This window comes from Pagrus pagrus, assembly GCF_965226575.1.
Source record: "Pagrus pagrus genome assembly, chromosome: 18".
Classification (NCBI taxonomy): Eukaryota; Metazoa; Chordata; class Actinopteri; order Spariformes; family Sparidae; genus Pagrus; species Pagrus pagrus.
The window spans coordinates 11,381,712-11,402,693 of record NC_140202.1 but is presented as its reverse complement, the minus strand read 5'-3'; the positions used below and the strand labels follow the sequence as shown (position 1 = coordinate 11,402,693).

The 20,982-nt window shown below is 45.0% G+C and overlaps 1 protein-coding gene across 13 annotated transcripts in view; it reads right to left on the bottom strand.

Moving 5' to 3' along the window:
* The window catches only part of LOC311274230 (AT-rich interactive domain-containing protein 1B-like), a 216,168-nt gene that overhangs the window by 108,872 nt on the left and 86,314 nt on the right, over positions 1-20,982 (bottom strand). For 12 of the 13 annotated variants that reach the window (XM_084381733.1, XM_084381731.1, XM_084381739.1 and 9 more), the window contains one exon: positions 10,939-11,043. The exons of the other annotated variant lie outside the window; for it this stretch is intronic. In XM_084381733.1, coding sequence (XP_084237859.1) covers positions 10,939-11,043 — 105 coding nt within the window. The remainder of the gene's footprint in view (positions 1-10,938; positions 11,044-20,982) is intronic. 13 annotated transcript variants of the gene reach the window in all.

Below are 20,982 nucleotides of genomic sequence, written 5' to 3'. Positions count from 1 at the left end.
AGATGCCACATCAAGGTCACATGGGTGATGTGTGTCAGCGCAAAAATATTTTAATTTTCAGTATGGTGGTCAGGTCGAGCATCTTTAGGCAAAGAAGTCATCCCATGACTCATTACCACCATGCAAAAGAAATCCATACATGAGCTACTGTACTGTTCACAAAGTTAAATTGTACAGACACACTCACACACACACACACACACACACATAAAAACACACCTTTAAAAAAACCACACAATTGACTCTGTGCCCTTAAAAAGGTCAAAACGTGTTTACTTTAGATGGACTGCTGCATATTTTTAAATATTTCCACCTGGTTTTGAGGGGGTGATGCAGACTCGGGGGACGTTAATACATCGTGAAATAATTAAAACGATTAAAATGTACTCAGTCCATAGAGAAACAACAATTAAAACTTAATAAGAATCAATTATAACAACCGAACCTTTGTCAGAACACCCAGAAACATTTCCAAGAATTAGAGCTCATAAAGAATCCATTAAAAACAAGATGTTTGCTCTGAACAGACGGGATATTGTTTCTTAATTTCTAGTCTGGTGGAGCCGTCTAGAGATGGGACTTTTATTTCATCAAAGAATAGAGACACACACACAACGCCACGGAAGACGGGTTTTTCATGCCTTGGAGGTCACAGGTTGCTGTTGGCCCGCAAACACACGTATACACTCACACACAGAGAGAGAGAGAGAGGCAGAGAGAGGGAGAGAGAGAGAGAGGGAGGATTTGTTTAATCGTTTGGCCAACACTGACAGATGGTCGTACACTTCCAAAAGAGCAGCGCGACTGGGAAAATGGGCCATCAGTGACCCTCGCCGTGTGTGTCTTTGTGTGTGTGTGCTTATGCATGTATGACAGTGTTACAAAAGCAAATGTTACACAAGCATTGTTTCAGTCCCGTTGTAAGCCGCTGCCAAGCCCTGATAGTAATCAGGCTGGCAGGACAGTAAACAGGAGAAGAGGGCTGAACAACAGGCATCAGTCAGGGCTGAATGCCACGAGGAGAAAACCCCTCCACACCTCAACGCCTCCTTCCTTCCCCGGCCAAAACCCTTCTCCCCGCCTCCCTCTTTCTACCACATTCTGTCCCTTTCTTCTTCTATTTCCTTTTGGACTCTCCTGCAACACCTTCCAGACACTGAAGCCTTTCCCTCTCTTCCCACGCTGTGTTTTTTTTCTTTCTTCCGATCTCTATTTTTCCCCTCTTCCAGCAAAGCAACCAGGTCTCTAATACGCTATGCTCGGCCAAGTGAACACTGGCCCACACACATGACATACATACTGTACTCATGCATGCAGGAATCAAGTAAACACTGAGCATATCATGCACACAGTGCCGGGACAAACACTGTGTAACATAAGTAATTAGCACACTGTCGAAGCGGTCTTTACATGAGAGGAGAGCTCAATTACATACACACCGAGCAAAGGATCATGCACACACGTGCACACACAAGGGCGCAGAACAACTATAAAGCACTTTGACACACACACCCACACACACACACACACACCCTGGCGGGCGTCCAGACTGAGTCTTGTTGCTTGTGTCTATAAAGCCCTGAGCACCATATCGACAACTGTAATAACTGTGGCTGGCAGGAGAGAGCAGATTACAGCAGCAATCATAGGTCCTGCACACGCACGCACACAAACAAACACACACACACACACACACACACACACACACACACACACACACACACACACACACACACACACACACAGATAAACATCTTCTCTCTGTCATCTTTTCATCACCAACAAAGACACACACACATTTCTTGGTCCATCCTATAGCCCATATAAAGCAGTTATGTTGTAGCAGTGGACAGCCAAGTGGTGACAGCGTGTCCAAGATCCACTGTGAGAGGAAAAACACTGAAACTACTCACAAAGACACTTGGGCAGGACACGGACACCCAAATTTGAACTTCAAAAACACAAGAGAGAACTATAGTTTTGTGTCTGAAAATATGATTTACAGTATTGCAGATTTAAAAATATAAGACCTAAGGAGCATTTAATATCAATGATTCTGCTAAACATAACAGACGACTACATTCACTATGAGACGACTGCTTGGAGACAGATTTTTTGGTGCCTCCACACACCTACAAATCCAATCCTAGAGCACAAAATCATTCTTTAGAGAAATGAAGAGCAGGTGAACAACCAGGCAGTAAACCAGCACACAATGAGTCAGCCAGCCGGTCAGCGAGGGTCAGTAATGGCAGCACGAGGCCACAGGTGGAAGTAGGCTATATTGGAGTGGAGAGAGCAGGCTAAGATTGAGGTCAGAAATATATGGTGTCGGGGCCAAGGAGAGGAAATCAGAGGAGAGGAGCCACACCGCACCAAACTACATAAGAAAAATACCTAATTTTATGAGGATTAAAGGTCAGGTTTGCTAGTCATAAGGAGTCATGTCTGAAAAAATAACACAAAGTAGAAAAAATGTATAAAATCTTGCAGATCGTGACATTAATGTTCCCACATTCAGTATATTGTTGTATCTAGGAACATCTGTGAACTAACTGCAGCTCTTGGACAGTCTACACGTTCAAGCATTGCTCTAGATTCAGTTCATAACTCAGTAAAAGATACTGTAAAATAAGAACAAAGCTACGTTTGATATAATGCCAAAACTGAACTGTCACTACATATACATGGACAATGAGTGGGACTTGGTTATACATCGGCTGCTCATAATAAGAGTTAACATAGCGCACGCACACCACACCTGTGAAATACTACACTCTTCTTCTCTCCCCCTAATTTCCCACATCCCTTTCAATCACCCTGTTCCGTTCTCCTCTATTTCACCTCTCCTCCACAGCTCTGCACTGTTCCCTCCCTCCTTCCTTTACTCTCACCCTTCTCTTTCCGCCTCTTCCTTTCTCTCTCCCCCCCCCCAGACCAAGGAGAAGCGATTTGCAGCGGCAATCCGTCGCTAATTCTCGCTCAGCGTTCATGAAAAATGTATAGCGGGCTGACTGTAGGGAGATGCAGATTGGCGCTGGGCCCTCAGCAAGAGCCTGGCTCTGCATTAATGGAACATTATTTTCACCCTCTCCATCCCACCATCCTTCCTCTCCATATATGTCTCCTCTCTCCACCTCTCCCCAGCCCTCTGTCTTTTTAGCTCTATCATCTATCTATCTATCTATCTATCTATCTATCTATCTATCTATCTATCTGTCTCTGAAAAACCTCCTCTCCTTGCGCTCAGAGTTTGATAAAACAAAAGCCATGAATATTCGAGGACTCAGTGGAATATTAGCAGCTCAAACAACCCAAACACAGCTATCTGCAATCTGAACAACTCGGCGCGCACGCGTGCGTGTGTGTGTGTTTTCGCACGCACTTGCTTGTGCATTTGCCTGGGAGCGCAGTGTGCCGCCAACTAAACCTTCTCAAAGATAATAAGAGGAAAAAACTTTATCTTAATCTTTAAAAGGCACGACATGAAGTTTGAATCCAGCTGTGAAATGGGCTGTGTGTGCGAGTGTGCGCACGCGCGTGTGAGAGCGCATCTTAGCATGAATTCACGGATATGTTCCTGTGTGCATGTGTGTCTTCCTGTGTGTGGATGTGTTTAAAGCACAGGTATCTTATGAGAGTAGATTAATAACAGCACTGTAATGCCATCAGGACTAGTCACAGTGTGGATCATGCATAATAAACCTCCCAAGGAGTTTACGCACACACACACATGCACACATGCACACACACTTCCTGTCACTATAGCAACACTGGCAGTGTTGCTGCCCCTAACTTCAAAGTCAGATGTAATTTCAGCCTCCCAGCAGCCAGAGGGAGCCATGGTGATGACAGAACATTCCCTCCATCCTTCCTTCAACGCCTTCACTTTTCTTCCTCCGTTCCTTCCACTGGCTCCTTCCTTCCTCCCTCCCCCTGCCCAGACAGCCTGCTGGGAGGCCAGGCATCCAGGACCAGACATAAAAATAAACCCAGAAAGGTTAGAAGTGGATGACTGAAGCCGGGGAGAGAGGGAGTGAAAGGAGAAGGGGGGCAGAGAGCGGAGGCTAAAGAAGGGAAAGAAAGTGGGAGGGAGATAAGGAGGAAAAAGGGAGGGAGATGATGTCGTCTTTTACTTATTCTTTCTCCGTTTTCTCTCGCCAGCTCTTTCTTTCTCTCTGTTTTTATCTGCTTCAGAGTGGGGAAATGAGCAATAGAAAAGGTGGATTGTGAAAAGAAAAAGCTGCAGCAAATGTCACTCAACTTTGTCCACGTTATTATCCACCGAGGAGCAGAAAGTCTCCCAGATTCATACACTGAAAAATTATTTGACAAGAGAACGTTCCCATGTCTAAACTACTAATGAATATAAAATAGATGTTTCCAATCTTCACTTCAGATTGGCTCAATAACATTTGAAGCCATTTTAACAGTTAATTTAAATATTAATGTGGTAACAGGAAATCGCCATTTATAACAGAAGGCTCAGTGCCAGAAGGGCATATCTGGCATTAATGGTTGGTGAAAATGAAATCTATATATCAAGTATGCACTTGAGGAGATCTATTTGGTGTTCTGAAATCAACGCGAAAGAGTGTTTTTTCATACTAAAATTAAACCGAGTGAACCGGGGTGACGTCCAGCCACGATCCCCATCACATTTTAAGAACAGCGCCGCATGTAACACCTCGAAAGGACAAGCCAAACTGGTAAAACACGCAGTGTGTCACGTTCATTTACTGTGTACATCCAACATCACGCTACAGCAGCAGCAGCTTTCACACACTGCCACGCTGCTGACTGCCCGGCGGTGGAACGGCGGGGACAGTTAGGAAGGTGTTTGTGTCCCTAAAAACCAAAAAAACACACTATAACACATAATGCATACGCACACAGATGCACATCTCGACACATGCACGCATTTACCCACGCACACGCAGTCATCCCGGTTCCATTTACATCAACCATTTTTTTTTACAGGATGCTTATGCAGAATCCTGCTCGTCACAGAAATACAGATCAGTGGTGTGTGCGTGCGTGTGTGTGTGTGTGTGTGCATGTGCATGTGTGTGTCCTGAATTTGAACTACTTTTAAGCTTTGACAAAAGACACCATCCAGAGGAAGAGAACTGATGCGCAAAAAAATGATGTTGAGGGGGAACATTTCTCTCCTTCTAGGGTCAGTCCTCGCCATCCCTCTCCTCCTCCTCCTCCTCCTCCTCCTCCTCCCTTATCTCCCCCTCTGGCTCTCCTCCTCTGTAGGAGAGGCTGGTGGAGAGGCGCCAGTGGAACCTGACTGGTGTTTTCTTAACCAAGTTCATCCCTCTCCATTTCCCCCCCTTCACTTTCAAATCATAAAGCCTGTCACACGCTGGGGGCGTACGCATGTGTAAGCATAGGGGTAGGCAAGTGTGTAAGAGTAGTGCTCAAACACACACATACACAGTTTAACTATCTACCCTTCACTCTACCGGGCTGGGCTTCAGTCAGCAAGCCTGTCAGGGGTGGTTGGGTATAAACATGGCCTCCTCCGCAGCTGAGGAGCTAACCCCCCCCTTCCCCTCCCTCTCTGCTGCTCAGCCTTGTGTTACCAGTTCGCTTTAACAACCTACACTGGCCAGCACTGTTCCCAGTAGGTAGAACAGTGTGTAGCCATCAAATTTTTGCCATAAGATACGACTAAAAGCCTTCAGGCAAAAAAAACTTTATTGATCCCCATAGGGAAATTCTCTTTTACTGTGTGTCTCCTCCACAGGGGATGAGGAGTGCAGTGTCAGCTCCAGAGGAGTGCTGGTAGGGATTCAGTGTCCTGCTAAAGGACACTTCAGCAGTCAACACGAAGGTTCACTCTTGGATCTCGCTTGCTTCAGTGGACAACGCTTCAAACTGGACTTGCAGAGCTGCACACTAATGTGGTTTATAAAATTCAAGCTGAACTCCTATGTGGTTTTCAGAGACATTTAAGCAGATAAAATATTAAAAACAAGCTACGAGTGCTAAGAAAACAGCCTAATTGAAGTAAAATGACGGGAAAGCCTTCTCAGATGTGATCACAGGTGGATTCTCCAGGTTAAGTGCGAACGACCCTGAGAAATTTCAACCACAGATCAATTCCACTTCCTGTGCGTCTGTGTTTTCAAGCCGTGGGGGAACAAAATTGTGCGGGCCCCGGCAAAATAAAACACGTGTTCCCGGCTCTTGAGGATCAAAAAAAAAAGGAAAAAAAAAAAAAAAACTACGAGTGAACATGAAACTGTGTGTGCGCGCTAAATGATTCATGAGGAGCAAACGAAAACAGGCTGGCATACAAGCGGAAAAATAGCCCGTCTGCATTTTAGATGAAGCCGGGGTCCTCTGACTCGCTGTGTCATGATATCTGGGTCTGCGGTGAAACAGGCCAGAGGTGAAAACACCAATTACGTGTGTGTGAGGAAGCACATTGAAGGAGAGTGTGAAAGACTGTGCAAAAATCTTAAATCATACAGCAAATTATGGACTACCAACGCGTAAAGTGACAGGAATCAATCGCTTTTACTCATATTTGAGGCTGGCGTCACCGTGAACATTCCCCCTGTACCTCGGAGTGTGAGGCTGGCTTCAGATTAGCTGTCCTATTCTCAGAGCAGCTATGCGTTCATAGCAGTGGCAGGGAGCTGCTGTGGCCTTCAGTGCTGCTGTCTGTTTCTAAGAATAGGCGGCAGGGTCCAGAGAACATCTCGTCTCCGAGTCTCTCTCCCCCTACCTTCCCTCCTTTCCTCGATGCAAAAATACATCCCAAGTATCAAGCACTTAAATACATACGAAAATATGATAAGCAGGAATTATGTTCCTACATGGATAATGCACTCGGTGCGACTGCTAATGCATTTTGTCAGCGTAATTTGAATGGTCTCTTGAAATCTGATTTGCATCTTTGTATATTTTAAGCCCATACGTCCAAAGCAATACAAGAGACATGTTTTTCCTCCTTCCCTCTCTCCCCCATCACTCCCTCGTATGCCTTTGCTTTCTTGACTCCCTCTCTCCTCTCCTCTCCCTTCCTCCTCCCCCCCTTGTGTGCACTAATGTGGAGGCTGAGTCTAACCCTGCTGGATGACATTACTCTGCGCTGCCTGCTGGCCTGTCTGCCTGCCTGGGGGACTCTAAAATAAAACACAGCAGTGTGGAGAGCCGGAGTGAGAGTGTGCGTACTGTATAGGCAGCCTGACTGACATGTTCCGAGCGCACACGCACACCCGGGCGTGTGAAAAAGGCTCGCGGAGGACAGAACGCGTATCAAAGCGTGTGGCGCGTGCGTGCGTTTGAGGTCTGTGTGTATGCTAGGAGAGAGAGGAGGTGGTGGTGGTGGTGGTGGTGGGTGGGGTAGGAGGCCTCTCCAGCTGTGTCCTGTCAATCATTCATGACCTAACATTGGAAAAAGCGAGGAGGGCAAGGTGGACAGGAGTGAGAGGGAAGAGACGGCGAGGGAGAGATAGTGTTTCTGAATTTTCCTTTTTGTCTGATGGAAAATAAGTCAAGGAGGGGCAAATGAGCACTGAAAGACATACAAAAATATTTTTGTCTGTGTGTGTGTGTGTGAGACAGAGCGTGTGTGTGTGTGTGTGTATGTGTGCTAGTGTGAATAACATGCTTCTGCCGGAACCCCATAGCCTGAATTCAACATCCCTCACCCTGAACAAGTGACAAAAAGATAACCACGTTTCACTTCACCGCTTCACGCCCTCTCTCTCTCTCTCTTACTCATTCTTTTTCTCATCCTGCTCTTCACCCCTCCTCCCCTTCCTTCCTTCCTCACCTCACCCTCCCAACCCCCAGCTCTCTCTCTCTCTCTCTCTCCCCCTCTCTCTCTGTCTTTCCACATGGCTGGCCATCCTCTTCCATGTCCCAGAGGATGGGAGGCTGTGCGGCAGCTTGGCAGGCTGTCAGGGGAGCGCCGGAGAGCAGGGAACATGTAGTGACTGGAACGGGTTGGGGGGGGGAGAGGAGGTGTGTGTGTGTGTGTGAGGGGGGGGTATTGGGTATGAAAAAGCGCTGGCTCCCTCCTCACCTCACTGTGGCACTGGAAGAACTGGCTCTGCTTAGTGACGTTAGGCAAAAGATGCAAAGAGGGCTGAGGGCGCTAAAGAGAGGAGGTAAACACAGAGCTCTCACTCCTGCCTCTATTTTCAGAAACGTCACCGCCGCACAGCACGAGATAACAAGGCAGCAGTCGGCATGTCATCCTGTGACAATCGTGCAGCCCTGCACTCTAACACCCTGTCAGCAACCTACATGACATGTCACCTTTTTTGACCCATAATTGCCACACCTGTAGGGGGAAATTAAGGTCATTTTAAAAACTCAACTGTTTCATCTCATGGGACAAATGAACAGTTAGGATGAAAAAGTTTTGTCAAAAATGACCACCTTTGGTTGGAGATGGAAACTGCATTTTAAATTATTTTCTTACATTTCACACAAACTTAAAGCAGGAATGAATATTTATGTAACTTTTTGCATACCTTATCTTTAAGTTTTTTATCCTCATCCAGGTGTGATTTTAAACTTCATCACTTGATAAGTGACTATTTGAGCAATGAATGTCCTCCCCTGTGACTGAATTCACTGTCTTGATATAATTTGTTGATTGTTTCAAGTCAGTTGCCGTGTTTCTTTAATGTGAAACTTTTTATTCTTCTGTCTTGGCCAGGACTCCCTTGTAAAAGAGATTCTGAATCTCAGTGGAAATATTCCTGATATAAAAGGGCTAGAAAACATATGGTCACAACTGCCAACCTTCCGCTACAAAGTTTCACTATGGAGTGGTTCCTCTTCTCAATAGATGATCTTTGCTTTGGCTCCTGACCTGACTATTGTGTAGGACTGGAGGAACAGGCTCAGCTAGACCACAGCAAGTCTGAAGAGACTAAAAATACTGCGAGAGGAAAACTAGTGTTAAAGTAAACCCTATATAGAAAATCACTTTGTGAATGCAAGGTCAGTTAAAAATGTTTGTCGCTGGTAAACATTAAAGGAAATCCTGACTACAGAAGCTACAAGGCAAGATTTTTTTTTTTTTTAGCAGATTAGATGCTAAAACTGAAACGTATACAAGGAAAACACCACTTATTTATCCATTCATTATACTGGGAACCACTCTGACCATCATGCTTTGTGTCGCGTGAACATTAAAATTCGTCCCAAAGCGACATGGAAATGCAGATAGATGGTCAGTGCGAACAAGCTAGTCCTGAGCACTCGCTTTGTGTTTGTCTAATTGGAGCATTTAAGTGATCAACGATAAGAAATCCAAGATATGCTCTGTCTCCAGTACGTTACATTTTAACAGACCCAAGGGGCAACTGTGACTTGCATTTGTTATAAGTTACTAAAGCACTTTTTCCCTTTGGTCTCCCTTCAAAAATCCCGCCACATCACACAGCACAGCAGACTCGTCCCAAAACAACAACATGACACTTTCGCCGACCCGCGCTCCCTCCCTCCTGACAGAGAGAAAGGGGGGAAAAAAGATGACAGCAGCTTTAGATCTGACATCAAACGCCGGCGAGAGAGTGAGAAAGAGAGAGGGGGAGAGGAGGAAAAAAAAAACGGTTACATCTCTGCCGTGACAGCTTGCTGGAAGAGCCTGGCGAACGCCGAGCGATTTCTCTCTCATTCTCTCCCCCTTCTATCTATCCATCGCACCCTCTCTGTGTCTCTCTCTCATCAAAACTTGCCGCCGATTAGGATCTCGGCGAGCCACGCGCTTTGGATGGGATGTGAAAACACACGGAGAACCCAAGGGGTAAAACGCCAGGATTAAAGTGGCGAGGGAACGCGGGGTGATAGTGGTTGTGGTTCAAATAGATCGGCCCCCGCGACTGCAGTGGCTCCTCGCCTCGCCTTGCTCTCTAGCTCCGGATTCACACACTGATACATCAAGGCCAGTTCTCAATTATAGCACGAGGGGGGGAAAAAAAACGCTTTTATGATGCTACTTTAGAAGGAAAGACACAGGAGAAGAGAAGGGGGGTATGGAGTGTGGGAGAATGAAAATTACAGAGAAAAGGGAGAAATGCCAAGATAAAGCGGATGACATACTACTAGTATGTTATGGAAGAAAAAAGTCACAGACAGAGTGTGTGACTGTGTGTGTGTGTGTGTGTGTGTGCATGAGAGAGAGAAAGACTTAGAAAACTCAGAAGAAAAGCAGAGGGAAGTGTCCGTGTGCGTTGAAAGACAGAGGAACGACCAGCGAACCAGTTTATGGAAAATATTATAGCTTAATTTCAGTTCATACACTTAATTTAGCTTTTCTTGCAGTTTATTCCTCCACTCCCGAGGCTGTTCCAAAGTATCTGGTAAATTAAACGGCACACACCTCAAGCAGTGCCAATATTTGCCACCATTTGCAAATGCCTATTTATTCTATTCTTGAAAGTACTGAGGAGCTGTGAGGGGAGAAATGATATCTAGCGAGTAAAAAGCGATTAGTTTAGCCAAAAGAAGTGGAGCAGCCCACATCTCTCTCCGCTCACAGATCAGCCTGGCCTCAGCATTCCTCAATTACTCCTCCAGTCAACCTGCTTAACGATTTTTTAGCTCGCCTAAATGCCAAACGCGTGTGGGTTTGAGTGTGTGCGTGCATTAGCGAGAATGTCTGTGTCCGTGCATATGCTTTCCTGTGCATGTGGGCGTACGTGTGAGTGAGTGCATGATGCCTAGGCCGCGGGTTCACGCACGTGGCCTTTTTGCCTTCGGCGTGGACGGCAGTCAAAACACAGACGTAAGCTCTGATATAGGCAGTCAAATCAGCGTCTCCCATGAGGGAGAGCCGAAGAGGCGGGTCGTGCTTACAACTGAATGTTTTACTGTGAGCTACAGCAGAGCCTTTTCCCTATTGTGTAATGCTGTATGTGTCGATCAGTGATACTTTGTGCAGAGCTGTCAGTCACTCACCGGCAGACTGGACGGGCGGTCATGGGAGACGCCATCCTCATTGTTGGCCTTCCCAGAGTTCCCTGGGGCAGGACCCCTGGTGCCGTAGGTCTCCTGCTGGGCCTCCTAGAAAGTACCACAGAGAGCCATTTAGCTCTATGATCGATAAATTCAAACGATTTATTTTACGGTATGCCGCCTATTATTTAGAGCACTGAAGAGGATATAAATTAGGAAATCACTAATGCTGCAAATCATTTGTTTTGGCAGTTAGGGGCAAAAAAAAAAAAAAAAAGAAATTACAGGGTTTAATGCAGTAAAATGTGCTCGAGGTAATTTCAAAACACTGACATTACTGTGTCCTCTGTCTATGAATAATAAGTTCATGGTTTAACTGCCTCCAGAATATACTTTCCATAAGTCTTTGATGTACAAATTTAAAGCATTCTTGCTAAAAGAATGTGTGTTTATGTATATGTACATAAGAAAAATCTATTTTTTTTATTTTTGGATTATTTTTCTTGCAAATATTGGTCATGACATGGATTCAAAAGTGCAGTATCCTTGGAGTTAAAGGAGACATATCATAATAACTTTATTTCCGGTAACTGCTAGAATAGGTTTACATACTTCAATGCTCAAAAAACAATCTGTCTTCTCATACTGTCCACAGCTGCAGCGCTGTATTCCCCCTCTGTTTGAGAGACTCTGTTTTAGTTCCTGTCTCTTTAAGGCCCCACCACCTGAATTCCCAGTCTGCTCTGATTGGTCAGCTCACACGCGCCTGAGCCAGCACCGCTAATGCTGCCTCAGGTTGGCTCTGTTGTGTTTTCAGCTTCCATTTAGCTTCACTTTGACCGTGAATATAGGCATAAATTATGCAAATGTATGACATGGTGACATAGCGTGATGTCAGAAAGTCACGGATTTAAAGGCGGGACTACTGATGAGGCGTTTCAGGAGCAGTGTTTTCGGTGGGAGAGTGGTGCTCTCGTTAGCGCAGACTTTTAGCAGACTTTTTACTTTACATGAGCAAGAACCTATATAACACACTGAAGCAAAGTAATAAACTGAAAAAGCATAATAGGTCTCCTTTAAAATCATTGCTTTTCCTGCTAGACGCTAGTTATGTAACGACGCAGGCAACAACACTCTTCTGTTATGATGAAAATTGTCTAAATGTGTGCGACGGAGATTAAGGGAATGGGATGGACTGTTGAGAGGGTCTCAGGTTTAAAGGGCTGCAATAAACACTCTGATTCTCAGTTAGATCAAGTCACAACACAAAGAGCCACGTCGCACAGGGAACACAAACACACACACGCACACTCTCATACAGTACATGCAGACTGAAAAACATCCAAATGCGCACCCATCAGCGCACCGTACCCGCCAATTCATTTCAACCAAATCCCGGCCTAACCACCCACTAATCCTTGAAACGTACACACACACATACAAATACACACCAGTACGCACGCTCAGTCCTATTGTTCAATCTAAGTCATTTTCGTTCCCTCTGTAATCACAAGCCTATCTAGTGTAAACCAATTTTCTCCCCATTGTCGGAGGTGTTGCCCTCTCCCTCTCCCTCCCTCTATATCTCTCCCTCCTTCCCTCTCCCTCTTCCTTTCATTCACCACGGAGGTCGTTCCTCCATCATGTTAAGCGTCTGCAGCACAATAGCAACTTGTTAAAGAGCTCTGAGTGGAAGGATTAGTGATAACTGATCGGCGAGACGCGGCGAGAGATCACACGCGAGTGCTTGCACACACAACATACGTACGCGCAGCCACACGTTTATGTCACACACACACACACACACACACACACACACACACAGACACATAAAGGGTATGTTCAGGTTTTTACTATCAAAATCCATTTTTCCCCACAGTTTGATTTCTTATCTGTTGTGTGATTATACTGTAGTAGGTGGGCAATATCCCTGTCAGCTGGGTGATATAATTTTATAGCCGAAGATTATCCTTCACAGCAAGAGATGTATCATGCGAAATGGATCTATTATTAGAGCATTAAATGGGTCGTAATTTGTGCATCCGGGGCTGAGTGATACCATTTCTGTACTTTTTTTACATTCTTTATGAAATCTGATATTAGGTTTTATGCACCCTCTATATGTAGCTGTAAAGTTACTCTATGCACACAGTTTGCATGCTGCATTAGCAGCAGTGCACACACACTCACGCAGAGCCAAGAAGTTAATGTATTCATTCATCCATTATTAAGGAAAGGTAATGTAATGACCTTAAATGCCCTAGAGTGCTCCCTTCATGTCCACATTTCAATTATTAGCCAATTAAATCACTGAAGCACCAATTCTAAAAATATAGAACATTTTAAATATCTTTATGTTTCCTAAAATGCCAATCATTCCATTTTTGTAGGCATGTGGTGGAAAGTACTACCCTCAACATAAGATGAATCCATAACTCTTGCTTTGTTAGTGTCATGCTTCAACCACTGATTTACTGTAAAGCCAGGGGTCCCTGTAGCCGTGGTCCTAAATCTGGTCCTGCAGTCCCAAGTCTCTAGTCTAGTCTCTAGTCTGGTATTAGATCCTTGAATGTGTTCCAAATCTTCTTCTTGAGCCCTCTCCTGAACTTAGGATGAACCATTACCACAATTTCAGTTTTCTTAGCTAATAGATAGAGAATAAAGGCATGTCAGCAAAATGATGTTTTGTAATAGCATTCTGATGGAAAACAAAAAAAGTTTCATGTTGCAAAATGCGTTACTGTGTAGACTTGTGTAGAAAGTAAAGCAGTTAGGCCTACAACTTCAAGCAGTTTCAAGCAGTTTTCAAACCTTGAAAACCCCAAATTAATATTCAAGGATTTCCAGTACCTGTTTGAACCCTGGAATAAAAGTTCTACCAGTGCACAATGAAGTTACACTAAACATACACAGGTTCTTATTAAGAAGAAAATAAAATGGAAGTCACACATTTATTGCTGTGTTAATCAATATTATCTTCAATTGCACATTATTATGTTTATTTTCTCATTCATACCATCGAATATAAATAAATAAAGCTCAACTACTTTTTCATGGTTATTCAAATAATAATCATCATGAAAATGGACAAAATAAATGGAACCTCAAACCATAATCTCGCCACAATAGCTTCCTTATTCCTTTCATAGCCTCAAACCTAAAAACCAGCGACATCCCCTTAACCACGTCTAAAAGCCAGAGGGGAAACCCTGTTCACCCAGATGTGGTTCAATCGCTGGATCACATATCATCCCATAAGTGGGTGGGTGCAGAGAGACACTTAACAACAGGAGTGCAGTGAAGAACGGAGGCGCTATTTTAAAAACAAAGCCATGCTAGTTTCCTCGTCAGGGCCCTGGGCAAGCCCTGTGTTTGTGTGCACAGCCCCCGTGTTTATCAATGGGCGCCTGGATGCACGCCAAACGTCAGGCTTTTATTACATCGGTCGGAAGTGATTCGTTTGAAGCAGAAACCAGCGTTACACACAAATACACCTCCACAGGTAAATAAAGGAGAGGCAGCTTTCTGAGCAGTGGACACACTGACACGTGCACAGTTCACAGACCAAAATGCACACATGGACAGATAGCTGCTCAGACAGTGAAATGAGAACAGAAGAGAAGCTGCTGACCCAAGTCCAATATTTACTCAGGCATATGAGTCTGTAGTGCGTGCATGCGTGTGTGCGTGTGTGTGTGTGTGTGTGTGTGTGTGTACTCCAGGGGATTTCCGTTTTAAGTGGGTCAAAGTGAGGTTAGCCTCATACTACTGTTTACACTCACGTTCTTACATCATCACTGTCAACTGTAATATGGACAGAGAGGGTGAGAGAGAGAGGGAAACAGACTCTGGGAGGAGGGAGGGCAGAAAGAAAGAGATGCTGGGAGAGAGATACGGAGGGCGAGATGCAGAAAGAGATAGAGGAGGAGAAAAAGAGGAGCCACGAAAGCACAGGGATAGAGAGGGAAGATGAAGACAGGGGAAGAAAAAAGTGAAAAAAAAAGACTAGAAAAAGCGAGAACGAGAGAACATCAGAGGCAAATGAAGGAGTGCTGCGAGTGCATCCTTTCATTTGAGTTTTTTCCAGTCCATTGTCTCAAAATCCCATTTCCCAGCTAATTTAGAAGCTTCTAAAATACACTCCACTCCATACCTTAAGCCTTAGGCCACAGCTAATCCTGTCTTCACACACACACACACACACACGCGCACACACACACACACACACACATCCGCGCACACACACAGAGACACGCTCATTCATCCTCCGTGCTTTTCAAAAGACTTCATCTTGGCATAGTAGAAACGAATGAAGGATATTGAAGGCAAGCGTTTGAAGTACATGAGGGAATGCAGGAATCAAACTGTGAGTTAAATGCTATTAGACAGCTGTGTGGAGAGGCAGTGTAATATTAGATTTGATTGAATAGATGACTGCTGAATGTGGTGTAATATATAGAGCCGGAGAGGCTTTATGCGGACGTAAATCAATATTGCGGCACCATGTTAATCCCAGCCACTCAGGAGCGGGAGTCGGCCGGGAAGTGGGAAATGTTCGGAAAAGCAGAAAAACATGGCGATTGTTTGGGATGTGAGACTTGCAGGTACCTGCTTTCAAAAGTAGTCCTGTAATTTAATCTTTTGTACTGTGTCAGTGGGATGGCAGACTTTCTTCATTTCTTGGAAAGGGTCAAAGGTCAGATCCTAGAGCTCAGGTTTTAGCCCTTCAGGTTAAGAGAAATCTAGGCCACAACGCCGCCTCAAACACTGATTCAAACTGTGACACACAACCAATTTGACACTCTCTTTCTTTTCCCGCTCACACCTAATTAAAGAACATTGTCCCAGCTCTTTTTTGCCTGGTTTGCTCTGCACACTTTCTAACGCTGTTTTTTCAAGCAGGGAGCAACGAGGGGAAACGTTGCTTTGCCGGTGTGATTCTCATTGCCTCGGAAAACTAGAAACGGAACGGGCATGACAGCGAGCAAAGCACATTTGATGCCACCCCACCTCACACAACAGAAAGCAGAGAGAGCGAAATTCACAGCCATTACGTTAAGATGATTTTGGCTGACGTCTGCCTCGATCTCGTTTTTGTAGAGAACAGCATGAAAAAGATGTGGATTACTTTAAACTACACTTTTCAAAAATGTTAACATGCTTGCTTTTAAATCCTTTTTTCCACCGCCATTGTTTGCTCAGGGCTATCTTGCTTTTATAGGCTTTGTGTGCAGATGTAGGTGTTTTCGTCACATGTTGGCTCTCGCTTTACTACATTTCTCAGCATCTTCTACTCACATCTATTTTGTGTTATCATAATTATATTTGCTTTTATTTTTGGCCCAACATCTGTCGCATCACACCACCTCCTTTTCTCTCCTCTTTTTCCTTTCTGTCCGTACCCTCTCCCCATTAAAGGCACAGTATGTAAGAGTTGGCCACCTGTCAAATTCATATCTAAGAAAAAACAGGGAGCAGTATATCACTAGAGTTACTGCTAGCTGCTGCAAACTGTAGCTACCATTAGCTAGGTAGCTCAGTTAGTTGTGCAGTTAGCGGAGGAGGTGTTGGTGTTTAAACCACTAGCGCAGGAGCTTTGGACTGGGAAGCACTGGGGCTAGCTAGTTAGCATGCTAGCTCCAGTAGATAGCTCTGCAACACAATACAAAGCTGTCATAAAATTTGATAATTTTAGTTGTATTAATCTTACATCCTCAGCAAAAATTCTAACATATTGCACCTTTAGTCTCTTGCTTTACTCTATCCTCTTCCCCATCACCCTCTCCATCCTCCTCATTGAGACTACCTCCACCCCTCTCTCCTCCTCCATCCATCCCTCCCTGTCTCCAGCCGCTCTCCTCATGACTACCAAATGAATTAGTCATCCCCCCGTTTTCCCCTGCACCTTGGCAGATGCACATCTCCACAAAATCTGACGCTAATGCCATTAATATTCATTAAAAATTAAGCTTAATTGCGTGTCTTTAGGAGAGAGGCCCATAACCCCCCCGCACTCCTAACACACCGCCTCACCATACACACACGCATGCACACACACACGCCATGAACCCCAGCGCACCCCCTGCCACATTACCCCGAGGACTAGGAGCCTCCGGTGTCCACTGGGAAAGACCTTAAGAAGCACATGCACACACCCACTCATACAGAGAGAGATACTGTGATTGAAGGGTCAGACAGTGGTGTGAAGTGAGGAGGTGTGTTTCCGTGTTTCTGCTGTATCTCAACTATGTTTGTATCCGCCGCGCTAACAGACATGTAAGATACAGCCTCTACATATCAGACAGAGGCGGAGGAGGGAGGCATCCATATTCAACATCCTGCATTGATTTACACACACACACGCACACACACACACACACACGGCTGGTTCAGACTTGCAGATATGCGCACACACTCCCACCAATCAGACTGACTGAACTATAATTGAAGCAACAATCAGCAGTGAGAGCGAGCTACAACGCGCTCTGAGAAATGTGACAAATCAACATTTGGTTATGATTCGCTCGTCTTCCATGTTTTCTTGACTCTTAAATCTCTTGATCCATTTTTGAATATTTGGAAAACATTCGCAGTTACATTTCTGATTATGTCAGAAATATATTATAGAGCAGACCCACATCCGTCTTCTGCGACGGCCTTTAAAAAGCGGTGTGTTGGTTGGACTCAATGCAAATGACAGGCATTTATTCCAGGCTACAGCCTATTATTATCATCACGGCAAAGGTGACCATTAGAATGGAAACGGCTGTTGTATGTGCATACTTGGACGCGAGGATGCCTGTGTGTGTATGCCTATATATCCGAGAGCTCTGTGTGCCTGAGTGTGTGTGTATGTGTGTGTCCAGCCTATCTTAATGGGTCCATTTGTAGCAGGGCCTGTTCTAGTGCCGTGTCCTTCAGATTGGATTCTATCTCAGCAATCCCCCTGACCTTTAGCACAAAGAGACTACAAGAGAGGACCAGAGCTCTGACACAGGACACACACACACACAGTCGGTGCACGCACACACGCAGCCACAAGCAAGCATTCATTCTTGCCTATGTAAACAGAAATGCACATGCACACGTGCTGACACACGCCGGTGTGTGTGCAGGCCGTGTGCACATACCAGGGATGATGTCAGATGTAGCTAGCAGTGTTAGCCGCAGATGCCATAGCCAGGGCTTTCATTCCCATTACTCTACACAGGCTAATCAAACACGAGCCAGTCTTTGTACCATCTTCACTTCACACACTCTTCGCAAGTCACCACCACCCCCATCCGCCCATTCACTTCAATTGCTTTGGCTCGCTGTTAAAGAGGACATCCACCCAAACTGGTGTACACCCACATGACTTTTGCTGAAGCACGGCGGAACAATAGCAGTGTGTTGGCGAACTCGACTTTGACTGTGACATGTTTTTTTTTTTTTTTTTCCTGGTGGTGTTTTCTCTTTCTCTCTGTCTGTGAAGTCTGTATCCAGGAACAAATGTAGCGGCATTTCCTAACAAATGGCAGCTAAATGAGGCCCCTAGGGTGCTGTGCCGCTAACTACCGGCCCCCTTTTTTTCCCGAGCCATTATGATTGTCCTAACCGTTCCAAAAACACCTCTCCCGTCCTCGTTCATTTGCATTTGAATTGCGGCTCGGCTGTACAAAAACAAACATAAATCAAAAAAGGGGGAAAAAAAGAAGAAAAAAAAACAGTGGCGGATTCTAGTCGAGCAATTAGCGAGTGTCAGTCAACGCAGAGGTAAAAAAACACACTAAATTAAAAACATTGTCTCAAACACAGGCGGACACACTATCACACACACATGCTCACAGACACAAAACCTTGCTGGCATATACAGTATATATATATATATTTTTTTCAATTTTATCATTTAGTTTTTGCCTGAAAACTCATCAAGCTTAAGTGCTCGTCAGCTGCGGCCAATCGGAGTGCGGCAGGCCCAGGGTTGCCGTGGCGATACGCGGGGACATTTAGAGGACTCCGATAAACTCTGCCATTTAAAAGGTTATGACAATTAACGCGGCTCTCCGCAAATTACCACTGCCAGACCTTTACCCACGGACGTCTCTCTCTCCCTCTTATCACCCGGCACCCAGCCTCGCTCTCTCTCCCTCTACCTCCTCCTCTCTCTCTCGCCATATGCCCTCCATTTCCACAGCCTGTCCTCCCTCCATCCCTCGCTCCCTCCCTCTTCCTGTCCACCCCCTTCCCAGCCAGCAGCACTTTTATTATCCTGTTAATTAACAGAGTTCTTCACTTAATATTCAAATGGTGACCAATTAATGACATTGAACTTTGGGCGCCCCACCCACCCACACACAGTGCCCCCTACACAGACACACACAGACACACACACACACACACACACACACAATCATTCCCCTCCACTCTCACCGCCACATCTCATTCACTCTCTCTTCACACACACTCCTTCCTGCCTCTCATTTCCTCCTTGTCCCCTCAACTTCCCTTCCTGTCCCTCCACCTTGTCGCCGAGGTGAGTTCCCATTTCCGTGTGAGAGAGTGTGTGTGTGTGTATGTGTGTGTGCATTGGGGGGCAGGCACGGTGATCGAGGCGGCAGAGCGAGTATACAGCGAGGGGGTAATAAAGCCAGGGGGGGCAGGCTGCAGAAAGGCTCGACGGCCTTTTAATTAACCTGGTGTGATTAAAAGCGGGGGTGGGGGAGGGTGGGAGAAAGGGCCTGCTGCTGCAGTCGGTTGGGGGTGAGGGGGTGACAGACAGGAAATAGGAAATGGCACAGTGCTACTAGTGAAAGGTAAAGGACCCAGACGATATGTTAGTGTAGGAGCACCCGATGGTCTGCTGAGTGTTGAGAATAGTAGGGTTGCAGAAGTGTCAACACCTCCTGTTAAAATGATTCAAAAATCTGCATTCAATAGCATCATCCGTACCAAAGCCAAAAAAAAACAGATCTACAATAAGGTTTTCAACCCAAAGTTAGACAGATAAATGTGTTTGGTATGTGTTCAGGGATTTTTTTCGTAAAGATTGTTAATAAAAAAGACAAAATAAATCCTTTCATGTGGGCCCACAACTTTTTTTTCTCCATTTGATGTGGTATCAAAAGAGGTTTTGAGTATTGTATCGAAGTTTTAAATTCTGGTATTGCTGTCGCCTTACATAGAATCGGCATAATGACAAAAAAAAAATCATTTTTAAATTAAAAAATTCAACTCAGTTCAGTAAAAGGCATTGTCACACAGCTGAAAACTGGACTATCTTTATCTTTTTTTTTCGCTTTAGAAACCCTGACATATTGAAGATACATGCTTTTCACAGGATGACAGCAACTCACTCCAGTTTCATCAACTTAAATATACATCGATATCAGAATCTTTTCGTATCAGCCCCCCCAAAAAACTGCATATCACTCAGGCAATACTCATGAGCATCACTAAGCAGCACCTACAACCCCTGAATCAGCCTCCTTCCGTATAGGTCCCTGTAAAGTGAGCTTGTCTCCTCCAATCAGCTGAGAGCTCCTCTATGCCACAGCGCCGCTCCCCAGAGCCTACTCTCTGACAGGAAGAGGAAATAGTTAAAGGCCAATAGAGGAAATGACCGGTGGGATCAGTTTCACACAAGAGAGTGGATAGGAGGGTTTTATTGTGCTGGGAGTAAATGTCACAGGGAATGACTTCCTTCTTCAAAGACCCGCAGTCAAATTCCAACAACTTTACTATACACCCACTCAGGGGCACACTCACCATACAGTTTATTTTATGCGAAAACATTGCAAAGATGTATTCTGTTACATGTAATGACTCTCTGAACATAAATTTAACACACTGTTTCTTGGTGAAAAATTAAAAAGAGGGTCCCGATCAAAGCCAGCAGCATGTTCCTCTCACAGCATTATGAGTTTAATTCTGGCGGCGGGCCAAGGTTGCCTTTCACCTCCTTCCTCTCTACCCCCCTCAGTCTCCCCTGTCACACTCCAGTGTATACTACCCAATAAAGCAAACATACTATAAAAAATCATCTCCAAAATTCTTGAAATTACAGCT